The sequence below is a fragment of the Vigna unguiculata genome, chromosome 5 (genome assembly GCF_037176805.1).
Source record: "Vigna unguiculata cultivar grain cowpea cultivar isolate G323 ecotype 2 chromosome 5, ASM3717680v1, whole genome shotgun sequence".
NCBI classification, from domain to species: domain Eukaryota; kingdom Viridiplantae; phylum Streptophyta; class Magnoliopsida; order Fabales; family Fabaceae; genus Vigna; species Vigna unguiculata.
The window spans coordinates 28,718,665-28,744,586 of record NC_140796.1 but is presented as its reverse complement, the minus strand read 5'-3'; the positions used below and the strand labels follow the sequence as shown (position 1 = coordinate 28,744,586).

The 25,922-nt window shown below is 38.5% G+C and overlaps 1 protein-coding gene across 1 annotated transcript; it reads right to left on the bottom strand.

Annotated features, from left to right (window-relative positions):
• Nucleotides 1–24,578: 24,578 nt before the first annotated feature.
• LOC114184558 (uncharacterized) lies at nucleotides 24,579–25,126 on the bottom strand. Its single transcript, XM_028071864.1, has 2 exons — nucleotides 24,866–25,126; nucleotides 24,579–24,761 (listed from the first exon to the last, which is right to left on the bottom strand). The coding sequence occupies exons 1-2, from the start codon at nucleotides 25,124–25,126 to the stop codon at nucleotides 24,579–24,581; spliced, it is 444 nt and encodes a 147-aa protein (XP_027927665.1).
• Between the last annotated feature and the right edge of the window lie 796 nt (nucleotides 25,127–25,922).

Below are 25,922 nucleotides of genomic sequence, written 5' to 3'. Positions count from 1 at the left end.
AATTTGCATACTAGCTTCCTTTACCTATTGTCAGGTTTTACAGAGGGGGTTTCACTGGGGAGAACAACACCAATGAGATCTGAGTCTAACCATAATGCTCTACTTTCTCATTTCTGGTCAATGTGGGACTTAGACTCACACTTGGATTCCTAACACCTATTTGGCAACTCTAACAATTCCTAAAACACCAAAGCACCTTTGAATTCACATGATGCTCTATCTACACATGGAAATATCACAAGAATGATTAGGTCATACCATTATGATTACTGATCAGCGAAGATTCTTATTGAAGACTTAGAGGACATATGAAAACCAAAAGAGAGTATGCTAGAAGATGACAAATTGACCAAGGAAAAGGGCATAAAATCAACTTACTCAAACGGTGAAACTTACCCTTGTAGAATTTGACGCTTTAATCACAGAGACGATCTCTGATCATTAAAAAGATGAGTAAGAAGATAACAAACTTATAGAGAAGACACATAACTCTATAAAAGTGATTTCTAGAGAAATTGTGGTTTTTATATAAAATGAATTCTAGTTATTAGAAATCTATTTATAATTTAAACTTTTCATTAAAATAATATAGTGTTCTCTTTTAATAAAAACTACCACTACTCTTAAGCATTTTCTTGGTTTTCACAATATGAATGTAAACCTCATTTTATAAGTTGGTTTTGTAAAATTGAATTAAACTTTAAAGTTTACTTGTTAATAATTTTTTCTTTTTGTGCATGTTTTTTTATTTAACTCTTTTTTTTACTTTTCATATTATATTGACAAATACAAGTTGTTGAAAGGAAAAAACACAAATGAAAATTGTCTAATGGTTATTTTCTTAAAAGGAATATATTAGATTCACTAACCAGGTATTTACTCGGTAAGTTATTTAGGAAACAACAAAACATTTCACGTATATATACTATAAGAAAATATCTTATTAACAACCAATTTTAGTGACCAAAGGTTGTTAGTCACTATAGTGACCAATTTAGATACTAATTTACAAAATAAAAAGTTATTAGTTACTAAAATAGTCACTATTATGAATAAAAATTTATAATTGGTCACTAAATTAGCTACTAAGATTTTGACTACCAAAAAAATTAGTTTCTAGAAAAGACATTTGCAGTATGGAAAAATAGGTTTGCAATTTTAAGTCACATTCTGAAATTCAAATTTGAAACACAAGTTCAAATGGCCAATGCATCAATGACTATACACAACTTTATTAGGAGAAAATCTGAAACTGATTTTGAATTTAAACGTTATGAAGATGACAATATTGATGAACATGAGAATGATGATCATATGAATGAAGACCAATCATTACCCGAAACTGTTTTCTCTTCAACAGAGATGGATTTTTTTCAAGACTTAATTAGAGATTAAATTATAAGTCATATGTAACTTATATTGATTTTGATATTATGTTTTTCGACCGTATCATTTGTTGTATTTTCCTTATGTATTCAATTGTTCTTAACTTAATTACATTTTTGTTTCCATTTAATTTTTTAATATAAAAAAATTATTAAAAATAAGCTTCACTAATAATATTAATATCAAATTACAATAATATTAATATTATTATAAAATTCATTTTATAAAAGTACTTATCATCAATACTATAAAGTTCAATTATCATTTGAACATAAATACTTCTAAAATAAAAGTATTCCAACATAAATACTAAACTTAAGTTCAAAAAGTTAAATTCAACCAACTTAACTTCTTCAACATATCCAAATACACACCTAGTGGTTACAGAGTTCAACTCTCCCACTAACAAAAACTAACAACTAACATTTGTTGAAAAAAAACAATAAATTAAACCCTTATGATAATCAAAATAATCAAAAGATTGAGATAATTATATAAAAAAATAATCAAGAAAACAAAAAGATTTAGATAATGATAAATAATCATAATTAAATTAGAATATATATATATATATATATATATATATATATATATATATATATATATATATATATACTTTCTAGCTTATTTAAGATCAACATTTACTTGATGATAGTGCCATTCTTGCCTAGAAATTTATTGTCATGTGTGGTGTAGACATAATGGATTCGAGTTCATTAAGGGTTTTTTTGGCCAATAAGGACATTATATGAGGTGTTTGCCTCAACCAAAATATATTGAACTACTTAGTGTCCTATATGCCTTGTAGGTCCTGAACATTGTAAGCAGATCAACATATCCCCTAATATATCTTGTTCTTTGATAAACCCTAACAATGTGTCTGGGTAGGATTGAATGAGAGTGGTGGAATGTCAAGCTTTTGAAATGTTGACCAATATAGTATGTTGAAGGAATTTCCTTGACAATGAAGACTTTTTGTTGCTATTGGGTAAATTTATATTGTAACATCCCGGTGGGATATTACTTAAAATAAATATAAATAAACAAAGTAAAAAAATAAATACCTCATTTATTTTTAAACCTTTCCCGAAAACACGAGAAATTTAAAACTTTAATAACCGCTATAAATAGTCAAATATACTCATAGTTCACTTTTACAATTTGAAAGTCCAAAACAGTAAAATTCTATAAGTCAAATTACATGAAAATTTAATAATAGGCTTTAGAAAATCACAAACATCACAAACATATGCATATAATTTCCTTAGCTTAGGAAACAATAAGCAAACCAACTCAAACAGTGCACACAAGCCTGACTTCTTGCCATTCTCACTTAAGCCATGGAACTTCACCCAAGCGAGTACATTTGTCTTGCTCAAGCTGAATCACCTCGCCTGAGCGAGTGTGAAATAGTGGCTCACCATTGTCTCTCTCTCAGGCGAGTCCTTCTCGCCTCAGCGAGACTCTCCTTCGCTCAAACACACAACCCTTCGCCCGAATGAGGATTCGACGCAAAACAAAACATGTCTCATCGCGACCTCGCTTAGGCAAGCCATTCTCGCCTGAGCGAGATAACATGTCACTCAACACCAAACGGGTCGCCTGAGTGAGACGCTCGACCCAAAACCAGGAACAAGTTTCTGCAACTCTCACTTAGGCGAGAGGGACTCACTTGGGCAAGAATTGCAAAGGTTCTCCCTTGTTCAAGCATGAAATCAACCAAAACCATGCCAAAATATAGTTTAATCAGTCTCATTCAATCTCTATCAACAATCAAACCATATGAACATGTATTATATCTAATTGAACTACCAATACTCGAGATTTAATCAACTATAACCATTCAATACCTAAAACCCTCATTCTCGTCATATAAGGCATAATAGGGATTTGTATACAATATCAGTCAACCCAATTCTCAGTCTCATAACACATAGCACGAAATTTCCAACATATAGGAACCAATTGAGAAAGCTAGAAGGAATAATCATAGCACATTTAATTTAACACACACATGGACAACTTCCCCTAACCTGGAATCCTTGATTAAAATTTGGGAAGAAAATAGTGTCCCTTTTTGCTCAATAGTGCTTTGCCTCAAGCGTTCTCCCAATTCAGCCTCTTGTGCACCCAAAACTCATCACTCCCTCTCTAATATTTGTTCTCCTCTCAAAGTAAAATCAAACAACTGCAGAAACCCTTCTTCTCACCTAGAATTTGCTTTTATAGGTGTCTTAATGATGGTTAAAAAAGTTGAAACGAAAATGGGCTTAATGGTGGGTTTAATTTATATTCAATGATAATTATGTAATGGTTTTTCAGCCCCTCTTGGTTGCCCCTTCTGCTAGGTTTTCTCTGCCCTTTCACATTCAAGCCAAAGCTGCTTCTTATAAAAAAAATAAGGTTTAATTCATGTCTATCAAGGTTTGAACCCGTGACCAAACCAATGTCATTCAATAAACAACCATCAAGGTGTGATAATTATTTTAATCCTATGATTATACTATCACTTACAGGATCAAATATGCTATCAAAATAATAATAAACCAAATAACACACAATTGGCACACATAGGACTTGAACCCAAGTCCTTTCACACAACCAAGTACTCTCAACCACTTGAGCTAGTACTTTTCCACATCACATTATTTAACATTTAGTGCCATCAAAGTTCCCACCTCTTGTATTTATTAATTAATTAATTATTTAATTAATTAATTTCCATGGATCTTACATTCTCCCCACCTTAAAAGAATTTTCGTCCTCAAAAATAGAACTTACCAGGAAACAAGTGAGGATAAGACCTCCTCATGAGATCCTTCATCTCCCACATCATCTCCTATGTCATCTCATCCCAGAGAACCTTCACCGTCCTTATCTCCTTGCCCCTTAGTTGCTTGACTTGAGCATCCAATATACAAACCGGTCCGACCGGCATGGTCAGATCCTCTTGCACTTGCACCTCATCTGCTTCTAGCACATGACCTGGACTCGTAATGTATTTCCTAAATTGTGAAACATGAAAAACATTATGCAAATTGGCCAAGTGAGGTGGTAAAGCAATCTCATATGCCGTTGTTCCAATCCTCCGTGTAATCTGATAAGGTCCTATAAATCTCGGAGTCAACTTCCTTGATTTAAGAACCCTTCTGATAACGCTGTCGTTGACGCGATCAAATTAATACTACTAAACTATAGCAATGTCAGTATTGCTAAGATAGTAGTCAACAAAATAGATAGGGTAAAGTAACCCAAAGTCGTCTCCCAACGAACATGGAATTGATTTTTAACAAATCAGTTCTTATAAAACTATACAAAAGAGTTAGTCAAATAAAATAATAAAAATATGAGGGATAAAGATAAAAAGATAAAATAAGATAGAAACAATAGTAAAGAAAAATAGATTGATTCCATTGCTTTTTCAAAATAGATTCATCATCGGTTATCTAAAGATTATTGCTCAATTAACTATTGTTATAGATTTACAAATTAATCAATGTAAAGTCTCAATTAATTTGTTGGCGTTCTCACTTTTAACCAAAGCACAATCTCAATTAAAAGTGAGAACTTTTAGATTATCCACAGTAAATTCAACCAAAGTACAATCTCAATCAAATTTACTATGCCTAATCATGTCTATTCTTTTATCTCCTCACCAAATAAAAAGCTTAATTAATCAAAGTAAAGTCTCGATTAATTTTCGTTAGAGTAAATACCTTTAACCAAAGTAAAGTCTCAATTATTGGTAAAAACTCATTCAAACACATGAAAGTTTCTAAATAAAATTAAAGTAAAGTCTCAATTAAATTTAAAAACCTTTGAACTCATATGATCAACATGCATATAGATTTAAAATCATTACTTTTTACGTGATTCAAAGATAAAAGACATAGATGAATGAAAATCTCAACAATAATAAAAAGAACAAAGAAATTAATTGATCTAACCTCAGAATCCAATTAAGAAATTACAATGGAATCAACCCAAGAAGTTTAGAAATCCATGAAATGCGAAAGTAAAATAAAAAAATAGAAGAATGGAGAGAGAGAAAGGAAACGAAATTAGGCCCCCCTAAGGGTTCCAAAACTCCAAAGTCCTGAGCTTGTTCTTTTTCTGCTTCTCCCTTGGTCTCTTTATATAAGAATTGGACTGGGCTTTTCTGTTGCTAAAACCTCTCAAATATCTTTTAAAATAAAGATAAAGATAAATATTCAAAGATATTTGGAGAGGTATAGACTATTTAACAAATATAGTTGGTTAATAATTTATAATATAATTAAATAAATTAATTATTTAAAGATATGTGATAAATTATCACCAAATAATATTTGTATTAATTTTCTAAATAGCCCATTTTCAATTCTGTAGTCCAATTTTGCATAGAGATCCAAAAATATCAATATTTGCAGTTAAACCCCTCTTGTTTGATCAGTCTTTGACCAGAGTTGACTATTTGACCAGGTTTGACCAGTTTACTGTGCAATAGAAGACTGACACGTGGCAGCTCCTTCTCTCTCCAGAATTAGGGTTTCACTCTCACACTCTTCTCCAACAAAACTGCTACGGGATGACGGCTCCGGTTGGCATTTTCCGACAACGAAGGCACGGTGTGATGGTGGCGCGTGGTGGTTGCCGGTGGCGGAATGTGAGGCTAGGGTTTCTGGTTTGTGGGAGAGGTGGAAGATGATGACGTGGCACCATTTGATTGGCCGAATTTTGAGTTGTTGGATAATGACACATGTCAACATGTGGTTGGAGAGATTTAAAAGTTATGGATAGCCACATGGCATGATCTCAGTGAGTTGGAGTTTAAGTGATAGGAGGGGTGCAACTTAATAGAAACTGGGGTGTAGAGTAGATTTTTGGTGAGACCCATTTAGAAAGAAGGGAGTGTATAAGTAAAAACTGGGGTGCAAAAGTAATTTTTCCAAAACTTGCTAAAATTCAGCCTTATTTAAAGGTGTTCTCTAACTTTTTAAGACATTTTTATCATACAAGCTCAAACAACTTAATTATCAGAATTATCAATTAAATCACTCTTTAAGCACATAAATTCAATTAAATACCCAGAATTAAACATTAAATGAGGGCAAAAATACGCACTCATCACCTTCCGATGCCCGTGATTGGAGTAACTCAAAGAAATACATGATCTCCTTCCTCAAACTCCAAGGGTCGTCTCCTCTTATCAGCATAAGACTTATGTCTACTCTGGGTAGCTCGCATCCGTGGAGTTCTACACCTTCTTCCATACAGTGCTTCATAGGGCGCCATGCCAATACTAGAGTGGTAACTATTATTGTATATGAATTCCACTAAGGGTGATTAGATGGTCCGCTCAGATTGACCATCCGTCTGAGGGTGATTAGCTGAGCTCATTCTCAACTGTGTACCTAAGGCAGCCTGCAATGATTGCCAAAACCGTGATGTGAATCTAGGATCCCAATGTAAGACTCGAGAAATTTGAATAATTAATTAAATAATTATTTAATAAATGCAGGTAGTATGAGTGTAACGTCCCATTTAATTATTACGCGAAATTAAAGGAAACGTCACACAAAATAGTACTGTAGCGTAGTCCTGGGGTCCTTAACGCAACCCCTACAACCTAGGCACACTGCGATGCCAACGGAACCCAAAATACAAGTCTAGCAAAAGAGAAAAGAGTAGCAAGGCGTAAAACAATACATGGGCCATAGCCCTAATGAAAACCATGAAGAAAAGAAATATGAAGTCCAGCCTAGATGGCTAGGCAGCGGAACCACCATTTCCTTGCTGACCACGAGAACCTCGCCCATCTGCTCCCATCAATCGAATTGATGATCATCACAAAAAAGAACAACCACATACAATACAACCATACAATAAACAGGGTAAGCTAGAGCCGACAACATTTTCATCATACAATCAAATATATTTTCACCATCCAGTACCCTTACAACAAACAAGCATGTTATGACTTTTCAATCAATACACTACGACTCGACTCAACTCATTCGGATACGTATAATCTAGTCGGATTCAGCGGATGCTTGCACTTGTAGTGGATACCTCTGCTCACCCCCGAGCTACTCACCCCCGAGCTGTGTGTTACAAGTAATACAATGGATCAATTTCCCTTACCACAAGGTTAGCCCTTAATGAATTTCAGGCCTCCTGCTACTCTCACCACATGAGTCAGTCCGCTCTAAGTGAGACTAACTGACTCCTTAGAGCGTCAGGATGCAACCTTACCTTGAATCCTTACCTAGTTATACAAATGGGGCACCACCATGGACACCCACTAACAGGGGCCATGGAATTACGTCCCGACCACTGAAGCGCGACCTTGAAAGTCCCACCTAGAGACCCCAAGGTATTACGCACTGACACAGACAAAACATGGTCACACAGTCAAATAGTATTTGTCATGCAAGGATACATTCATTATGTCAACCTTTAAAACCCAACCCTTTCATGTTTCCAATTCCAACTCAGTCCAATTCATCATAACCCATCCATGCACATAGGATTCAACTCATCTCGTTATCATGCCTCTTTAATAAAAACCACCTCATTTAGTTCACATGCCAAGTCCATACCATACCCATCATCTCCGATTCATGAATCATGCCAAGCATACATAATTTTCCATTATATACATATTTCTCATCATAACGTTCATTTCAAACCAATACTAATCATCCAAGAACATACAAGCATCCAAACCGCACACTGCCTCGCCCAACCCTTCGCTCAAGCTGCTTAGGCGAGACGAGCTCGCTCAGGTGAGCCCCCTTCGCCTAGGCGAGGGCTCGAAAGAGCATCCAAAAACCAACGCGGGATCTCGCTTAGGCGAGACCCCTCTCGCCTGGGCGAGATGTTTGCTCACTCAAAAATTTGAGCGGGTCGCTTGGGCGACCTTTCGCGCAAACTGGTTTGGGCGAATCCCTATTTGTCTCGCCTGGGCGAGACTGGCTCGCTTGGGCGAAATTAACAGGTCTCGCCACTATTTCACCTGCAACAGCTATAATTCTGAACCCACCAATCATACTAGATATCCCACGCATCACAAACAACGATTTTATCCATACAAACATCCAACCAGCTCAAAAATAGATCAAAGACAACTCAAAACATATCAGAGACAACTCAAAACAGATCAAAGACAACTCAAACTCGAAACCCTAACTTCCCATACCTGGAGGAAGGTTTAACAGAAGCCTTGGCGGCACGATAGCGAGCACTGCTGCCCTAGGAGCGGCTAAAGAGGTGGCGTAGGAACAGCTTAAGCGAACTTGAAACGGTGAGGAGGTAAACCCTAACAAAAGTGCGGCTGCGGCTCTTTAGGAGTAGGGACAGTTTCTAAAATGAGAGAAATGTTAGGTTTAGGGCAGACTTGGGGACCTTATCTGTTGGTTCAGTCCTTAGGCCCACTTATAAGGGCAACCCCTTTACTTTAGGGCAGAAAGAATAAAAAGGGTTTTCAATGGGCCTTACAATGAGCCTTTAAGACATTTAATGTGGATTGCTATCACGTGGAAAGGTACTAGTTCAAGTGATTGAGAGTACTTTATTATGTGAGAGGACTTGGGCTTGAGTCCTATGTATGCCAATTGTGTGTTATTTATTTGTTTTTATTTTTAAATATATGTTGCGCATGATTATGAAATGATATAATCATTTAATTATATTAGTCATCATGAAACATGAATTGGTTAAATGGTTGAACATTGATTTGGCATTTGTATGGTTATGGGTTCAAGTCTTGGAGAACCTAAATTAAGCTTTATTTTTGCTATTTTGGGTTTTGGCTTGAATTTGAAGGGTTAAGGGAGACCTAAATGCATGGGTAGCCAAGGGAGGCTGAAAAACGGACCATAAAGAATCAATGAATGATAATAAATATTGCCATTAAACCTTAAATTCGTCTTTGGTAATTATCTAGCTTTAAGGCACCTTTAAAAGGCCAATGTGAGGTAAGAAGAAGGGTTTTGGCAAGCTGTGACTGTACTCAGAAAATAGAACACGAATTTTGAGAGTAGTAAAGTTGGAGTGAAGCTTTGAAGCTGAATTGGGAGAGAAAGCCATAGGGAGATCATTGAGGATCAAGAGAGAATTCACAACAATTCCAAAATTTAAGCCAAGGGAACCAGGTTAGGGGAGCTGAACCACGTTCTATTTATGTGTTATGTGTAATTGTATGATTTATAGCATGTATATGATAGGCCATTTTCTGTTTGCATTGAAATCTGCATTTCTGGAAATTTTCCAGAAATCACATGGCGGGTTGTTCATAGCCGCCAGGCAGCACATACACTTTTGGCTCATATTTGGGTTCCTGCAATGGAATCGCCTAGCGGCACCTCCCTGGCCGCCAGGCGACGCGAGTCTGTGACTCAATTTATGTTTTTCTCTAAGTTTTTACATGAGTTTGTTGGTGGGAAAGCAAGGGTTGGGTCTTAGGAGACGATCTAGTGTTGGACTTCACTGATTGTAATGTAATTGACCATGAAATTGGATGAAACAGTGTAAGGAGGCTCTAGGATGGATGAATTGCGAATTGTTGCTTAGGGAATCAATTAGCGGAAATTGAATTTGAGTAATTTGCTATTATCAAATGGAAAGAGTAGTATAATTGGATTGTTAAATAATAGAAAGTGTGGGCGAAATTGTATTGGAGGAATTGTTGGAGAGAAAAGCTGTGCTGGTGCTGAAAATCGGGGAAAAACTGCTCAGAACAGTATGCACCGTATGGCGGCATGGGGCTGGCCGCAGGGCGCCATATCAGAGATGTGAGGGGTGTTCTGGTTCACAAAAAATGCTGTTTTTCGTACTTTTCTCGCAATAGGGACCGCCCGGCAGTAGTACAGTCCCGCCAGGCACCACCTTCCACTTCTAGGCGCTAAGCGCCACCACTTTTTCCTGGTTTTTGCAGTTTTCGTAAAACTGCATTTCCCAGTTCGTTAATCGTTCTATTTAGGTGAACTTTTGACAGGTGGTCCATAACATGTGGTTCTTCACTTTAAACGTTGGAGATTTGATTTGGAGGTCAGCAGCTAGAGATATACGTTATGCAATATTGCTGATTTTGGAGTCTTTAAAATGCATGAATAACCTCCTTATAATTACTAGTAACTTCTAATGAAGCATGATTGGGTTATGTGGTAAGTCTCTATCAAATAGAATGTTCCTTTGGATTAGTCATATGTGGAGAATTGGTTTCGTGAAGGCATGGGTATCAGTATTAAATTGCATTGGTGCATAAGATCATGTGCTTAAAATTGTTAGAGTGTTGCTGCTTATATTTTGTTTGAGCATGCCTGGAACATTATAGATTGTAATGCTTTTCATTAGGGGTACTCTGGAATGAGAGCAACTGAGAGCAACTGAGAGCAACCTGTGTGAAGTGTGCTTCAACCTGAACTAAAATCAATACTGCGCAAGTACTGGTGTAGCGCCTAGCGGTAAGGAGGGGTGTGCCAGGCGAATTCTGCAGTTCAGTGAATACTAAGGCGCGTGGCGCCTGGCGGTAGAGAAAGTCCCGCTGATATCGCTGTCGTTAGGCGATCAAATTACCACTACTTTAGCAACTTCAGTATTGCCAGTTAGTAGTGAACAAAATAGTTAGGGTTAAGATAACCCTGAGTCGTCTCACAACGAATACGGAATTGATCTCAAATATTTGATTCTTAAAAATGCAATAAAAACTAGCAATTATAAAAATAGGGGGTTTTGATATGCAAAGAAAATGACACGGAAGATTGTAAACACAGTAATAGTAAATAGGTCAATTCCACTGCTTTTTCTAAATAAGATTCTTCATTGGTTATCTAGAGATTATTGTTAAATTAATTATTGTTGTTGATTTACAAATAAATCAATGTAAAGACTCAATTCATTTGTTGGCATCCTCACTTTTAATCAAAGTACAGTCTCAATTAAAAGTGAGAATTGTTTAGATTGTCCATAGTAAATTTAATCAAAGTACAGTCTCAATTAATTTTACTATGCCTAATCATGTCTATTCCTTTGTTTCTTTACCAAATAGAAAACTTAATTAATCAAAGTAAAGTCTTGACTAATTTTAGTTAAAGTAATTACCTCTAATCAAATTAAAGTCTCAATTATTGGCAAAAACTTATTTAATCAAATGAAAGTTTCTAAACAAAATCAAAGTAAAGTCTCAATTTAATTTAAAAACCTTTTAACTCATATGATTAGCATGCATGTAGATTTAAAATCATTATTTTCTATTCGATTAAGAAGCAAAGGACATAGATAAACAAAAACCACAACAATAATCAAAATAACAAAACATATAAATTCATCTAACCTCAGAATCCATTTAAGAAATTACAGTGGAATCAACCCTAAAAGCTTAGCCCTCCATGGCTTTGATGGAATACATGATGATATGAAGGAAAAGAAAATAAAAGAAAGAATGAGAGATGTGGTGGAGACGGTATCTGCCAAAACCAAAGAGTTCTAAGTGTTTAAGCTGTGAGTTGTAAAAATTTCAGTCCTTCTGCTCCCTTAAGTCTCTTTATATAGGTTTCCACTGGACTTTGGGCTTTATCTGTCAGTTGCTAAAATCTTTTATTTTTATTTAATTAATTGGCAACTTAATTCCTGTCCAATTTCCAATTCTGCCCCTCTCATTTAATCATACTTGCAGTTTTGACCAGAGTTGACTACTGACTTTGACTAGTTGACCAGAGTTGACCAGTTGACCAGTTTGACTGTCCTATCAGATGCTGACACGTGGCAGTGCAGATTCTCTCTCCAGAATTAGGGTTTCACTCTCACACTCTCCTCCCTCGTGACGGCGCGGCTGACGGCAATGGTGGCGTGTGAAGCTCGATGCGCAAGGTGCAGAGAACGTGAATGGTGGTGTTGCGGTGCTGTTCTGCGCCAGAAGATGGAACTGTGGTGGTGTTGCGGAGGCGCGCTGCAGAGGTTGGATGCGGCTGCCATGGCTGGAACAAGCTTCACGCTCGCGGAGAAGATGAACTCGCGGTGGATTCGAAGTTGCAGGGACAGTGGAAGCTCGCGTGAATATCTGGATCTGTTCTGGTTTATGGTCGTGCTGATAACGCGAAGGATGGTGGAGTGGAGCTTGCGCGATGGCGGCAGCGGGACTCACGGTGGTTGCAGCTTCGTGGTGGTCAGATTTCGACGTGCAATGGAGGTGCGGAGCTCATGGTGGTTGACGGAGATGACGGCGCGAATGGAGGAAGATGGTGGTGGTGGTAGCTGCGCCGTGGTGTGCGGAACGTCAATGGTGGCTAGAAGAGGTGCTGCGATGGCGTTCTGGTTCGCGCGAAGATCTGTGACGGCCGCGACTGGTCACGTTGGTTGCACGTTGCAGGTACTGTTTCAGTGGTGGCCATGGTGGTTGCGCGTCGCTGCGCAGGTTGGTAGTGGCCGGCGATGGCTGAGGCGAGATGGTGGTGCGGTGGCTGAGGCGAGATTGGCGGCGGCGGCTGTGTGGAGGGTGGAGGCTGTGCGAATGGAGAAAGATGGTGGCGCTGTCACGGTGTTGATGGTGCGTCGTGGTGGCCGGAAAACAAGCTTCATGGTGGCTGACGGAGATGGCGGCGGCGGCTGCCGTGGAGGGTGGAAGGGAAATTAGGGTTAGGGTTTCATGTGTGAGATGGAGGAGATGATGACGTGGCAAGATCTAATTGGTTAATTTGGTGAGGGTAGGATTATGACACGTGGCTTGTTCTGGTTGGCTAATTTTAAGAGGTGGGGATTGCCACATGGCATGATCTGGTTTAGTGGAGTTTAAGTGGTAGGAGGGGTGCAACTTAGTGAAAACTGGGGTGCAGAACAGGTTTTTTGTGGTCCACTTGAGGTAGGAGTGTGCAAATAAAATCTGGGGGTGCATTTAGCTCCTGATTTATTCTTTTCCAGAATTTCTTGATTTTGGACTTATTTTGTAACTTTGAATACTTCAAAATCACACTATTAATTGACCAAAAATAAATTCCAGCTGCATTAACAAACGTTAGAATATCCAATAATATTTTATGCAACTAAAATCAATTTTTACGCCACTTTTACCAAACTTACTCAATAAATCCAATAATCACAAATCCTAATTAAATCAATCTTTAAGCACAGAAAATTCAATTAAATCCCCAAATTTAAATATTAAATGAGGGCAAAAATTTGAACTCATCACACACCCACACTTATCCTTTTGCACTCCTGGGCAAAATCAAACAATTTCAAAACTTAATCTGAGGTCTTTTATTCCATATTTTCAGTGGATTAAAGAAATGAATACCAATGGAAACAAATCAAACTTCTAGAAATCATGTTGTCATGCACAAACAAATGGATAAAATTCTGTTTTTCACACATGAGTTAATCTTTTGAGTTTACAAGATAATCAAATATGAAAGAGAAACACTCAAGTTAAATATATATTTTCTCACCAAGATTCGCTCAAGTGTTTTGGCTTGTGTTTTCACTCAAAATACCCATGCAAGTAAACACTCTCAATGCTTAGCAAGACTCTAATATTCACAGCTTTCAGAAAACATGCATTCAAAAATCATGAGGACTTTTAACAGGTTATAATGAGGCCAAGGCAAAGGTAGGAAAAACTTTAGGATTTGTGTGTTTTTGAAATAGTAAGGAAGAAAGAGTTATGGAGCACAGTTTCAAAAACAATCTTTTTTTTCTGTTTTTTTTTTCTCTTTTATCCTTTGTTGCTCTTTTTCAGACAACAATCATTTTTCATTTCAACACTCTGTCATCAACAATTATTTTCCTTTTTGCCATTTTTACAACTTTGTGGGGGAAATACTCACCCCCACACTTTATTCCTCAACCAATCTCAACATAATCCACTAGCTCCTTCTTTCTCCCTAAGGTAAGGAAAAAAATGGTCTTTTTCTTTTTAAGGTTTAACAGTATGCTCAAAACAAGAAAAAGAGGTTTAAGCTCAAGGGGCTACCAATGGATCAATGTCATGGTTAGCTTATTTGGCCAAGTAGCTAAAAACAAGAAATGCCTCAGTCATATCAAATCATGCATGTTCACCTAAGATGCAAAACAACAGAATCAAGCTAAACATTTGAGTACTGACAAGACATGAGCAAATCACACAAGAAAAATAAGCATGACACATGATAGTTCATCCTTACAATAAAGCTCAAAACTCACAAGGTCAAAAACTCTTTCACAAAAGATTTATTCCAGAAACTCTCAAATCAACTCAATCAGTAAATCACAGAAACAATCCATTTATAGCACATGACTCTTATTTTCCCTGAATTATGACCGTTCCAATTAGTAAATCAAATCCCAAAATCCAATGTCAATATGTTTTATTGAAAACAGAAACTTCTTCTTTTTTTTTTTAAATAAAATCAAACAGAAAACAAAATTAGAAAAGGGGGAAATCTCCCCACACCCCCACACTTTATCCATGCATTGTCCTCAATGTATTCAATATGTATAAAATGCAAAGAAAAAGTATGAAGTGTACTTACCTCCTCAAGGTGGAAGGTATGAGGGAGAAGTCAAGTTCATCCCATCCATCGTCTTATTCAACATATCTTGATTTTCATTGAATATCCGAAGACGATGCCCATTAACTTTAAAAGTTCTTGCTGAAGATTCTTCCTTGATCTCCACTGCTCCATAAGGGAAGACTTCTGTAACAATGTATGGTCCTTCCCAAGTAGAGCGCAACTTACCACTCATGTGACCAAGCTTGGATTTGTATAGTAACACCTTCTGGCCTACCTTGAAATCCTTTCTAGCCACAAGCTTTTGGTCATGGAACTTCTTGGTTTTCTCTTTGTAGAACTTTGAATTTTCATAGGCTGCAAGCCTAATCTCCTCTAGTTCTTGCAACTGAAGCTTTCGCTCATTTCCTGCTCCTTCCAAATCCAAGTTGCATGCTTTCACGGCCCAATAGGCCCGATGTTCAATCTCCACAGGTAGATGACAAGCCTTTCCAAAAACCACCCTGAAAGGTGACATACCTATAGGTGTTTTGTAGGCTGTCCTGTGTGCCCAAAGTGCATCATCCAATCTTGTGGCCCAATCCTTTCGACTAGGCTTCACTACTTTCTCTAGTATCTTTTTAATCTCTCTGTTAGAGATCTTTGCTTGTCCATTGGTTTGGGGGTGATATGGTGTAGCAATGCGATGTGTCACCCTATACTTCTTCAACATGTTCTCAAGTAGCCTATTACAAAAATGAGTCCCCTGATCACTGATGATGGCTCGTGGTATCCCAAATCTGTAGAAAATGTTAGACTTGACAAAACTCATAACAACTCGAGAATCATTAGTCCTTGTAGCTATGGCTTCCACCCATTTGGAGACATAGTCTACAGCAAGCAAAATATAAGAAAACCCAAAAGAAGGAGGAAAAGGACCCATAAAATCAATACCCCAAATATCAAATACCTCACAATATAGCATGGGTTGTTGAGGCATTTCATCCCTTCTTCTAATGGATCTGGCTGCCCTTTGGCACTGCTCACAATTTTCATATACCCTCTGTGCATCTTTAAAAATGGTAGGCCAATATAATCCACAATCCAACACCTTCCTACCTGTTCGTTGTGTGCCATAATGTCCACCAAAAGGAGACGAATGACAGAACTCAAGCACATCAGGTATCTCGATATCTGGAACACACCTCTTTATGACTTGGTCACTACCAATGCGCCATAAGATTGGGTCTTCCCATATATAGTACTTTGCCTCACTTTTTAGCTTGATTCTTTCATATTTGGAGAAGGAAGGAGGAATAGCAGAAACAACCAAATAATTAACAATGTCAGCAAACCAAGGTTCAGGAAACATACCTTTCACAGCAGTCAATGCTAGGAGGACTTCATCAGGAAAGTCATCCTTAATAGGAATGTTATCTTCTCCATTTTCAATCCTGCTAAGATGATCAGCTACCAAGTTATGTGCTCCACTTCTGTCTAGAATCTCAATGTCAAACTCTTGGAGCAGTAGCATCCATCTAATCAACCTTGGTTTTGAATCTGCTTTCTTCAGAAGGAATTTTAATGCTGCATGATCAGTATAAACAATTACCTTGGAACCAAGTATATACGGTCTGAATTTGTCCAAGGCAAACACAACAGCCAATAATTCCTTCTCAGTCGTGGTGTAGTTAGCCTGCGCTGTGTCCAACGTTCTGGAAGCATAATATATCACATGTGATAGCTTCCCATCTTTTTGTGCAAGCACCGCTCCTACTGCAAAGTTTGATGCATCACACATCAACTCGAATGGTAATGTCCAATCAGGTGGCTGGATGATAGGAGTGGTGGTAAGCGCCTTTTTCAATGTATCAAACGCATCTTTGCACCTCTCTCCAAAGTCAAATACTATATCCTTTTGCAACAGGTTGGAGAGAGGGTTGGCTATCTTGCTGAAGTCCTTGATAAATCTCCTGTAAAATCCTGCATGTCCAAGAAAAGATCGAACCTCTTTCACAGAAGAGGGGTAAGGCAATTGTGAAATAATATCAATTTTAGCAGGATCTACAGATATACCATTCTTGGAAACAACGTGACCTAAAACTATACCTTGTTCCACCATAAAATGACATTTTTCAAAATTTAGAACAAGGTTAGTTTCTTCACATCTCTCCAAGACTCTAGCAAGATTAGACAAGCAGTGATCAAAAGATGAACCATATACACTAAAATCATCCATAAAAACCTCAATACAATGCTCCAACAAATCTGTAAAAATACTCATCATACATCGCTGAAATGTTCCAGGAGCATTGCAAAGGCCAAATGGCATTTTCCTATAAGCATACGTACCGAATGGACAAGTAAAAGTAGTCTTATGTTGATCCTCTGGGGCAATACAAATCTGAAAATACCCAGAGAATCCATCAAGAAAACAGTAATGAGACTTACCTACCAATCGATCTAACATCTGGTCCATGAATGGTAAAGGAAAGTGGTCCTTCCTGGTGGCCTGGTTTAGTCTTCTATAATCAATACAGACCCTCCAGCTATTCTGAATACGAGTAGGAATCAACTCGTTCTTCTCATTCTTGACCACGGTGATCCCAGATTTCTTGGGGACCACATGTACAGGACTCACCCAAGTGCTGTCAGAAATAGGATATATAATACCTGCTTGTAGCAACTTGGTGACTTCTTTCTTCACAACCTCCATCAGCTGAGGATTTAGTCTCCTCTGAGGTTGCCTTACTGGCTTAGCATCCTCCTCCAAGAGTATTCTGTGCATGCAGAAAGAAGGACTAATACCAGGAATATCTGCCAAAGTCCAGCCTATTGCTCGCTTGTGATCTTTGATAACCTGCAATAGCTTTTGTTCCTGCTCGTCAGTAAGCAAGGCAGATATAATAACAGGGAGTTTCCCATCCCTCTCAAGATAAACATATTTCAAATGAGATGGTAAAGGTTTCAACTTCAAAGTGGGTGGTTGTTCCATAGATGGCAACATTTTACTGCCTAAGGTAATTTCAGCCACCTCAGCATCACATTTGGACGCCACAGAGGTATCAAATAGTGACACCGCGTCCTCAACATCACCTGTTTTACAATTTTCTCTTTCGTCTAAAATTGAGCCCGAAATATTCGAAAAAGAAAATTCCAAAGAAGAAGAAAAACCAGATAAAGCGTCCAAAAGTCCAAAAGCATAATTGTTCACTACATTACTCAATAAATCAATACAAAACAAAGAATGGTCTTCAATTGGGTGCTTCATGGCTTCTAGCACGTTGAACTGCACCTTCTCATCTCCTATCTCCATAGTCAAGGATCCTGCATGCACGTCTATCTTGGTACGCATGCACGTCTATCTTGGTACGTGCTGTCATCATGAATGGTCTTCCCAAGATGATTGTGGTTGAACTCATTCCTTCATCATCCTTCATATCCAAGATATAGAAATCTGCAGGAAAAATTAATTTGTCCACACGGACAAGCACATCTTCTAGCACACCTGCAGGGTTAACTGTGCTACGGTTGGCCAATTGAATGACCACACCAGTAGACTTAAGAGGTCCAAGATGAAGTGAAGTAAAAACAGATAAAGGCATTACATTAATGGAAGCTCCTAAATCTAACATAGCATTGTCAAACTTAGTACTTCCTATAATGCAGGGAACAGAAAATATACCTGGATCCTTACACTTTTGCGGCATTCTGACTGTAGGCTTCTTAATTAAGCTAGAGACATTTCTTCCCATGTTCACTACCTCTTTGTCCATAATACGCCTTTTATGTGTACATAATTCTTTGAGAAACTTGGCGTATTTAGGAATTTGTCTTACAGCATCCAACAAAGGAATGTTTATCTCCACTTTCTTGAAAGTATTCAGGATTTCTTTGTCTAACTCCTCCATCTTTTTAGTTTTTGGTTTCAAACGGTTTGGATAGGGAGGAGGAGGAGAATAAGGAGAAGGATTTTCAGAGGAAGTATTAGGGGATACCAACCTGGAGTTATCACTGGGTGCAGGCATCTCAGATGTTGCTTGTGTTGCTTCATCTGATCTTCCTCTTTCATCATTAGGTACAACTTCATTGTCCTTATCTTCATCTTCTTGGGCATCCCCAAGACCTTGTATTGGCTTACCCGATCTTAAAGTAATAGCACTTACATTTCGCGGGTTAATTACAGTTTGTGCAGGCAAATTGCTTGAGCCTTGTTGAGACTTCATCTGATTTAACTCATTTGCCATTTGTCCAATCTGATTTTGCAAATTTTGATTGGTTGCTTCCATTGTCTGTTTCAACTCATTGATTTGTCCCTTCATCATGTCAGCCATCATTTTCATCATTGCCTCCATGTTTGAATCACCAGAGGTTGCCGCTGGTTATGGTTGTTGCCTCTGTTGAGGTGGAACATAGACTTGTTGGTGTTGAGGCTGTTGATTTCCCCATTTCTGGCTAGGATATTCCTTCCAATCTGGGTTGTACTTGTTGGAGGACAAATCATGGTTGTATTACTGCCGAGGTGGTCTATTATTGCCATAGATGTTTGCAGCATATGCCTGAGGTTGTTCATTGTCTAACGTCCCTGTCTCTTTTAACATAGAACAAGCCTCTGTAGGATGATTAATAGAAGCACAAATTCCACATAAAGTAGAAGGGATAGGCTTTTTCTGTAAGTCTGTCAAGGTCCTTACCATGGCTGCTAAGTCATCCAACTTCCCTTCTAATTTCTTGTGATCTGCAACATATGAAGCTTCTACTCCATGGGTTCCCTTCAATAGAGTTATAGAACTACTCCTTGTGGAAAATTGTTGATGGTTCGACGCCATAGTTTCAATCAATTGTCTTGCATTTGTTGGCGTTTTGTCCACCAATGACCCTCCACTTGCAGCATCTATCATTTGTCTATCCATGATACTCAATCCCTCATAAAAGTATTGAATGAGGAGATGCTCATTTATTTGGTGATGAGGACAGGAAGCACATAACTTTTTGAATCTTTCCCAATACTCGTGAAGACTTTCTATTTCTTGTTGCCTTATCCCATAAATGTCTTTGCGAATAGCAGCAACTCTAGATGCTGGAAAAAACTTTTCCAGAAATAATCTTTTCAGAGTCTCCCAGGTATTGATGGATCCTGGCGGAAGGCAGTATAACCAATTCTTAGCGGCATCTTGCAATGAGAATGGAAAAGCCTTAAGCTTGATATGTTCCTCTGTCACTGTTGTAGGTCTCATGGATGAACAAACAACATGAAATTCCTTCAAGTGATGGTATGGGTCTTCTCCTGCTAATCCATGGAATTTGGGTAAAAGATGGATTAACCCAGACTTAAGCTCACATTCTCCATCTGGATATTGGATGCACATGTTTTGTGTAATTGCTGCATCCGGTGAAGCCAACTCTCTTATTGTTCTTTCTTCCATTCTATCTTCTTGAATTTCTGGTTCAGGTGATGGATCAGAAGATATGTTAATCACCGGAGGTGATTCTAGTGGTACACTTTCAGTGGTAGGTTCAGATGATGATGGTGCTCCTTCAGTAGAACACCTGAGTTCAAGTCTCCTACGTGATTTACGCAAGTTCCTTTCAAGTTCTGAATCAAGTTGATAAAATTGACCCGGATTGGCCCGAGTCATGCACTATGCAGTCCACCTGAAAGTGTTTCCCTGTGTGTTTTTTTTTCTTCCTATTCTTGTTTTGGAGAAAGATTTCAAGAAAGAAATGAGTTAAGATGTCGTTGGGTCTACTCCCAGGAAAGAGAGGTGCGTCACAGTGGACAACTTAAATACCAAGTCTTTCCTAGACAGAGTTTTCCAAACTAGTCTCAAAAATTTCTTAAAAGAAATTCTTAATCAAAACAAAAATAGAAATTTGCTTGGAATATATTAACAGAAAACTAGATACTACAAAATAACAAACTATATCAAACGTATATGCGTAAAATAAATAAAAAATAAAAATAAAAAATAAAATAAAATAAAATAAAATAAAATAAATAAAAACAGAATCAAAATAAAAGAAATACTAACCGTATTCCCCGGCAACGGCGCCAAATTTGATATCGCTGTCGTTAGGCGATCAAATTACCACTACTTTAGCAACTTCAGTATTGCTAGTTAGTAGTGAACAAAATAGTTAGGGTTAAGATAACCCTGAGTCGTCTCACAACGAATACGGAATTGATCTCAAATATTTGATTCTTAAAAATGCAATAAAAACTAGCACTTATAAAAATAGGGGGTTTTGATATGCAAAGAAAATGACACGGAAGATTGTAAACACAGTAATAGTAAATAGGTCAATTCCACTGCTTTTTCTAAATAAGATTCTTCATTGGTTATCTAGAGATTATTGTTAAATTAATTATTGTTGTTGATTTACAAATAAATCAATGTAAAGACTCAATTCATTTGTTGGCATCCTCACTTTTAATCAAAGTACAGTCTCAATTAAAAGTGAGAATTGTTTAGATTGTCCATAGTAAATTTAATCAAAGTACAGTCTCAATTAATTTTACTATGCCTAATCATGTCTATTCCTTTGCTTCTTTACCAAATAGAAAACTTAATTAATCAAAGTAAAGTCTTGACTAATTTTAGTTAAAGTAATTACCTCTAATCAAATTAAAGTCTCAATTATTGGCAAAAACTTATTTAATCAAATGAAAGTTTCTAAACAAAATCAAAGTAAAGTCTCAATTTAATTTAAAAACCTTTTAACTCATATGATTAGCATGCATGTAGATTTAAAATCATTATTTTCTATTTGATTAAGAAGCAAAGGACATAGATAAACAAAAACCACAACAATAATCAAAATAACAAAACATATAAATTCATCTAACCTCAGAATCCATTTAAGAAATTACAGTGGAATCAACCCTAAAAGCTTAGCCCTCCATGGCTTTGATGGAATACATGATGATATGAAGGAAAAGAAAATAAAAGAAAGAATGAGAGATGTGGTGGAGACGGTATCTGCCAAAACCAAAGAGTTCTAAGTGTTTAAGCTGTGAGTTGTAAAAATTTCAGTCCTTCTGCTCCCTTAAGTCTCTTTATATAGGTTTCCACTGGACTTTGGACTTTATCTGTCAGTTGCTAAAATCTTTTATTTTTATTTAATTAATTAGCAACTTAATTCCTATCCAATTTCCAATTCTGCCCCTCTCATTTAACCATATTTGCAGTTTTGACCAGAGTTGACTGCTGACTTTGACCAGTTGACCAGAGTTGACCAGTTGACCAGTTTGACTGTCCTATCAGATGCTGACACGTGGCAGTGCAGATTCTCTCTCCAGAATTAGGGTTTCACTCTCACACTCTCCTCCCTCCCTCGTGACGGCGTGGCTGACGGCAATGGTGGCGTGTGAAGCTCGATGCGCAAGGTGCAGAGAACGTGAATGGTGGTGTTGCGGTGCTGTTCTGCGCGAGAAGATGGAACTGTGGTGGTGTTGCGGAGGCGCGCTGCAGAGGTTGGATGCGGCTGCCATGGCTGGAACAAGCTTCACGCTCGCGGAGAAGATGAACTCGCGGTGGATTCGAAGTTGCAGGGACAGTGGAAGCTCGCGTGAATATCTGGATCTGTTCTGGTTTATGGTCGTGCTGATAACGCGAAGGATGGTGGAGTGGAGCTTGCGCGATGGCGGCAGCGGGACTCACGGTGGTTGCAGCTTCGTGGTGGTCAGATTTCGACGTGCAATGGAGGTGCGGAGCTCATGGTGGTTGACGGAGATGACGGCGCGAATGGAGGAAGATGGTGGTGGTGGTAGCTGCGCCGTGGTGTGCGGAACGTCAATGGTGGCTAGAAGAGGTGCTGCGATGGCGTTCTGGTTCGCGCGAAGATCTGTGACGGCCGCGACTGGTCACGTTGGTTGCACGTTGCAGGTACTGTTTCAGTGGTGGCCATGGTGGTTGCGCGTCGCTGCGCAGGTTGGTAGTGGCCGGCGATGGCTGAGGCGAGATGGTGGTGCGGTGGCTGAGGCGAGATTGGCGGCGGCGGCTGTGTGGAGGGTGGAGGCTGTGCGAATGGAGAAAGATGGTGGCGCTGTCACGGTGTTGATGGTGCGTCGTGGTGGCCGGAAAACAAGCTTCATGGTGGCTGACGGAGATGGCGGCGGCGGCTGCCGTGGAGGGTGGAAGGGAAATTAGGGTTAGGGTTTCATGTGTGAGATGGAGGAGATGATGACGTGGCAAGATCTAATTGGTTAATTTGGTGAGGGTAGGATTATGACACGTGGCTTGTTCTGGTTGGCTAATTTTAAGAGGTGGGGATTGCCACATGGCATGATCTGGTTTAGTGGAGTTTAAGTGGTAGGAGGGGTGCAACTTAGTGAAAACTGGGGTGCAGAACAGGTTTTTTGTGGTCCACTTGAGGTAGGAGTGTGCAAATAAAATCTGGGGGTGCATTTAGCTCCTGATTTATTCTTTTCCAGAATTTATTGATTTTGGACTTATTTTGTAACTTTGAATACTTCAAAATCACACTATTAATTGACCAAAAATAAATTCCAGCTGCATTAACAAACGTTAGAATATCCAATAATATTTTATGCAACTAAAATCAATTTTTACGCCACTTTTACCAAACTTACTCAATAAATCCAATAATCACAAATCCTAATTAAATCAATCTTTAAGCACAGAAAATTCAATTAAATCCCCAAATTTAAATATTAAATGAGGGCAAAAATTTGAACTCATCACCCGCTAGGCGATAGTTGCAGTGGCAGTGAAGACTAAGGCGCTTAGCGCCTGGTACGTGTCCCTCGCCAAGCAATCTGGAAGCGGCAGCGCCTAGCGCTACATGTCCCCCGCCAGGCGACTTTGTTGCAGCAGATTGGTGTTATGCTTGCTATGATGTGCGGGATCTACAAGGCTTCTAAGATATCTTAAAGGTCGGCTTGCTGGTGTTCCTTGAGTTGAGCTCGGAACGTATCCCTTGAGTTGAGCTCAGGATAGGGGTTAAGCACGTGGCATTCCTCGAGTTGAGCTCAGAATGGCATCCCTCGAGTTGAGCTTGGGATGGCGGATGAACACGAGGAACCCTTGAGTTGAGCTCGGGTTGGCGAGTGTTGCTGGTGTGAGTGTGCTGGTTGTGGCCAGTACAGATGGGTCCAAATAGATTGCCCTCCTCAGTAGTTCACTGACGAGTTTAGTAGTCTTGGGACGTTACGGATCATGTTCGTATATGGGAACTCCACCTGGCGTTACGGTGTATGATCTGTAGCATGGTTTCCCGCACGTGCTCTATCGGTTGTGGCTGATAGGTATGGCAGCAAGACACCTTGAGGTACTCACTAGAAGATGTAGAACACGAATAACATGGTGGTGGCCATATGATGTGATATCAAAGGATGGAATTCCTTTGGTGTGATTGTGTGATTGGTTTATTTGTTTTTGTTAGCTCACCTTATCTGCTTGTGTTTGGCGATGATCGTGTACGCGGTACACAAGAGCAGATGATGTTGCAGGTGGATCTGGTAAGGCTTAGCAGCGGAGTGGGGAAAACTCATGGGAACAGTTTTATAGAGTTTTATCATTTATGGTTTTGGAATAAAGATGTAATCTATTATGAGACTGTTTTGGTATTTTATTGAATTTTGAGAAGATTTGAACTTAGAGTTATATTTATTATGAAATAAATTCTTTGAAATTCTCTCGTTTTGGGGAAATGGATTTATAATAAATGTGATTTTATTTTCTTATTTTATATTATATTTTAAACCCATAATATCTGGTCGGGATGTTACACCCGGTCTGACACTATGCTCTCGGGTACTCCATGTAACCTCACCACTTCTCGCACATACAATTCTGCTAGCTTGTCCATCGACCATTTCTGATTCATAGGCAAGAAATGTGCACACTTTGTCAGTCTGTCAACTATCACCCAAACTAAATCATGACCCTTTGTCGATCTCGATAGATGCTAACGACATCCATAGAGATATTGTCCCACTTCCACTTAGGTACGTCCAGTCGTTGTAGTGTACCTCCTGGCCTTTGATGTTCAATTTTGGCCTTTTGACATACCAAACATTGAGCAACAAAGTCTGTTACATCCGTCGTCATTCCATTCCACCAGAAGGACTCCTTCAAATCCTTATACATCTTAGTCATACCTAGATGTATGCTAAGACGACTGTGATGACCCTCCTTCAAAATCTGCCTCCTGAATAAGGGTCCTTTAGGTACGCACACTCTACCTTTAAAGCGTAGAATGTCGTATGCTCCGATATGATAGTCAATCCCCTTGTCTGTACCCAACCATCCGACAAACTGTTGTAATTCCATATCCTATCCTTAAGCCACACAAATTTCATTCAAAAACTCATTGGTGACTTTCCACAAGCTGCACTGTATGAAGTCTTGCCGAAACTGCATTCCCAAATTCATATCGAGGAGTTTTTCAATCAACTCTAACTCCTTTATCATCATGCAAGACATGTGCATCTTCTTTCGATTCAAAGCGTCGGCTACAACATTTTCCTTGCCCGGATGATAAAGCAATTCAAAGTCGTAGTCCTTCAAGTACTCCATCTGTAAGACCCGTGGAAATTAATTAAATTAATAATTAATTAATTATTAAATGTAAGAGGGAGGACTTTAATGACATTAGATGTTAATTGGTATGACGTGGAAAAGTACTAGCTCAAGTGGTTGAGAGTACTTAATTGTGTGAGAGGACTTGGGTTTGAGTCCTATGTTTGCCAATTTTGTGCTATTTAATTGTTCTTATTTTGATAATATATTTTTGCCTAGTGAGTGATAGTATAATCATAGTATTTTTATAATTATCACTCAAGATGGGTTGGTTGGGTGGTTGTGTATTGAATTGGTGTTGGTATGGTCATGGGTTCAAACCTTGATAGACATAAAGAAGACTTTAGTTTTTGCTAAATTTAGCTTGGAGTGAATGTGAAGACGTAGCGGGAACCCTAGCAGAAGGGGCAGCAAAGAGAGTCTGATAACCACTTTATAATTATCATTGAATAGGCATTAAACCCATATTGAAGCCCAATTTCGTTTCAGTTTTTAAACCCATTATCAAGACACCTATAAAAGCCAAATTCTAGGTGAGAAGGAGGGT

What these genes read in the sequence shown, in the direction of transcription:
- LOC114184558 (XM_028071864.1), bottom strand. Translation starts at nt 25,126, where the DNA reads ATGGAATTACAACAGTTTGTCGGATGGTTGGGTACAGACAAGGGGATT. An exon ending in ACTTTGTTGCTCAATGTTTG is followed by an intron (nt 24,762 to 24,865) that starts GTATGTCAAAAG and finishes GGATGTCGTTAG; the next exon opens with CATCTATCGAGATCGACAAA.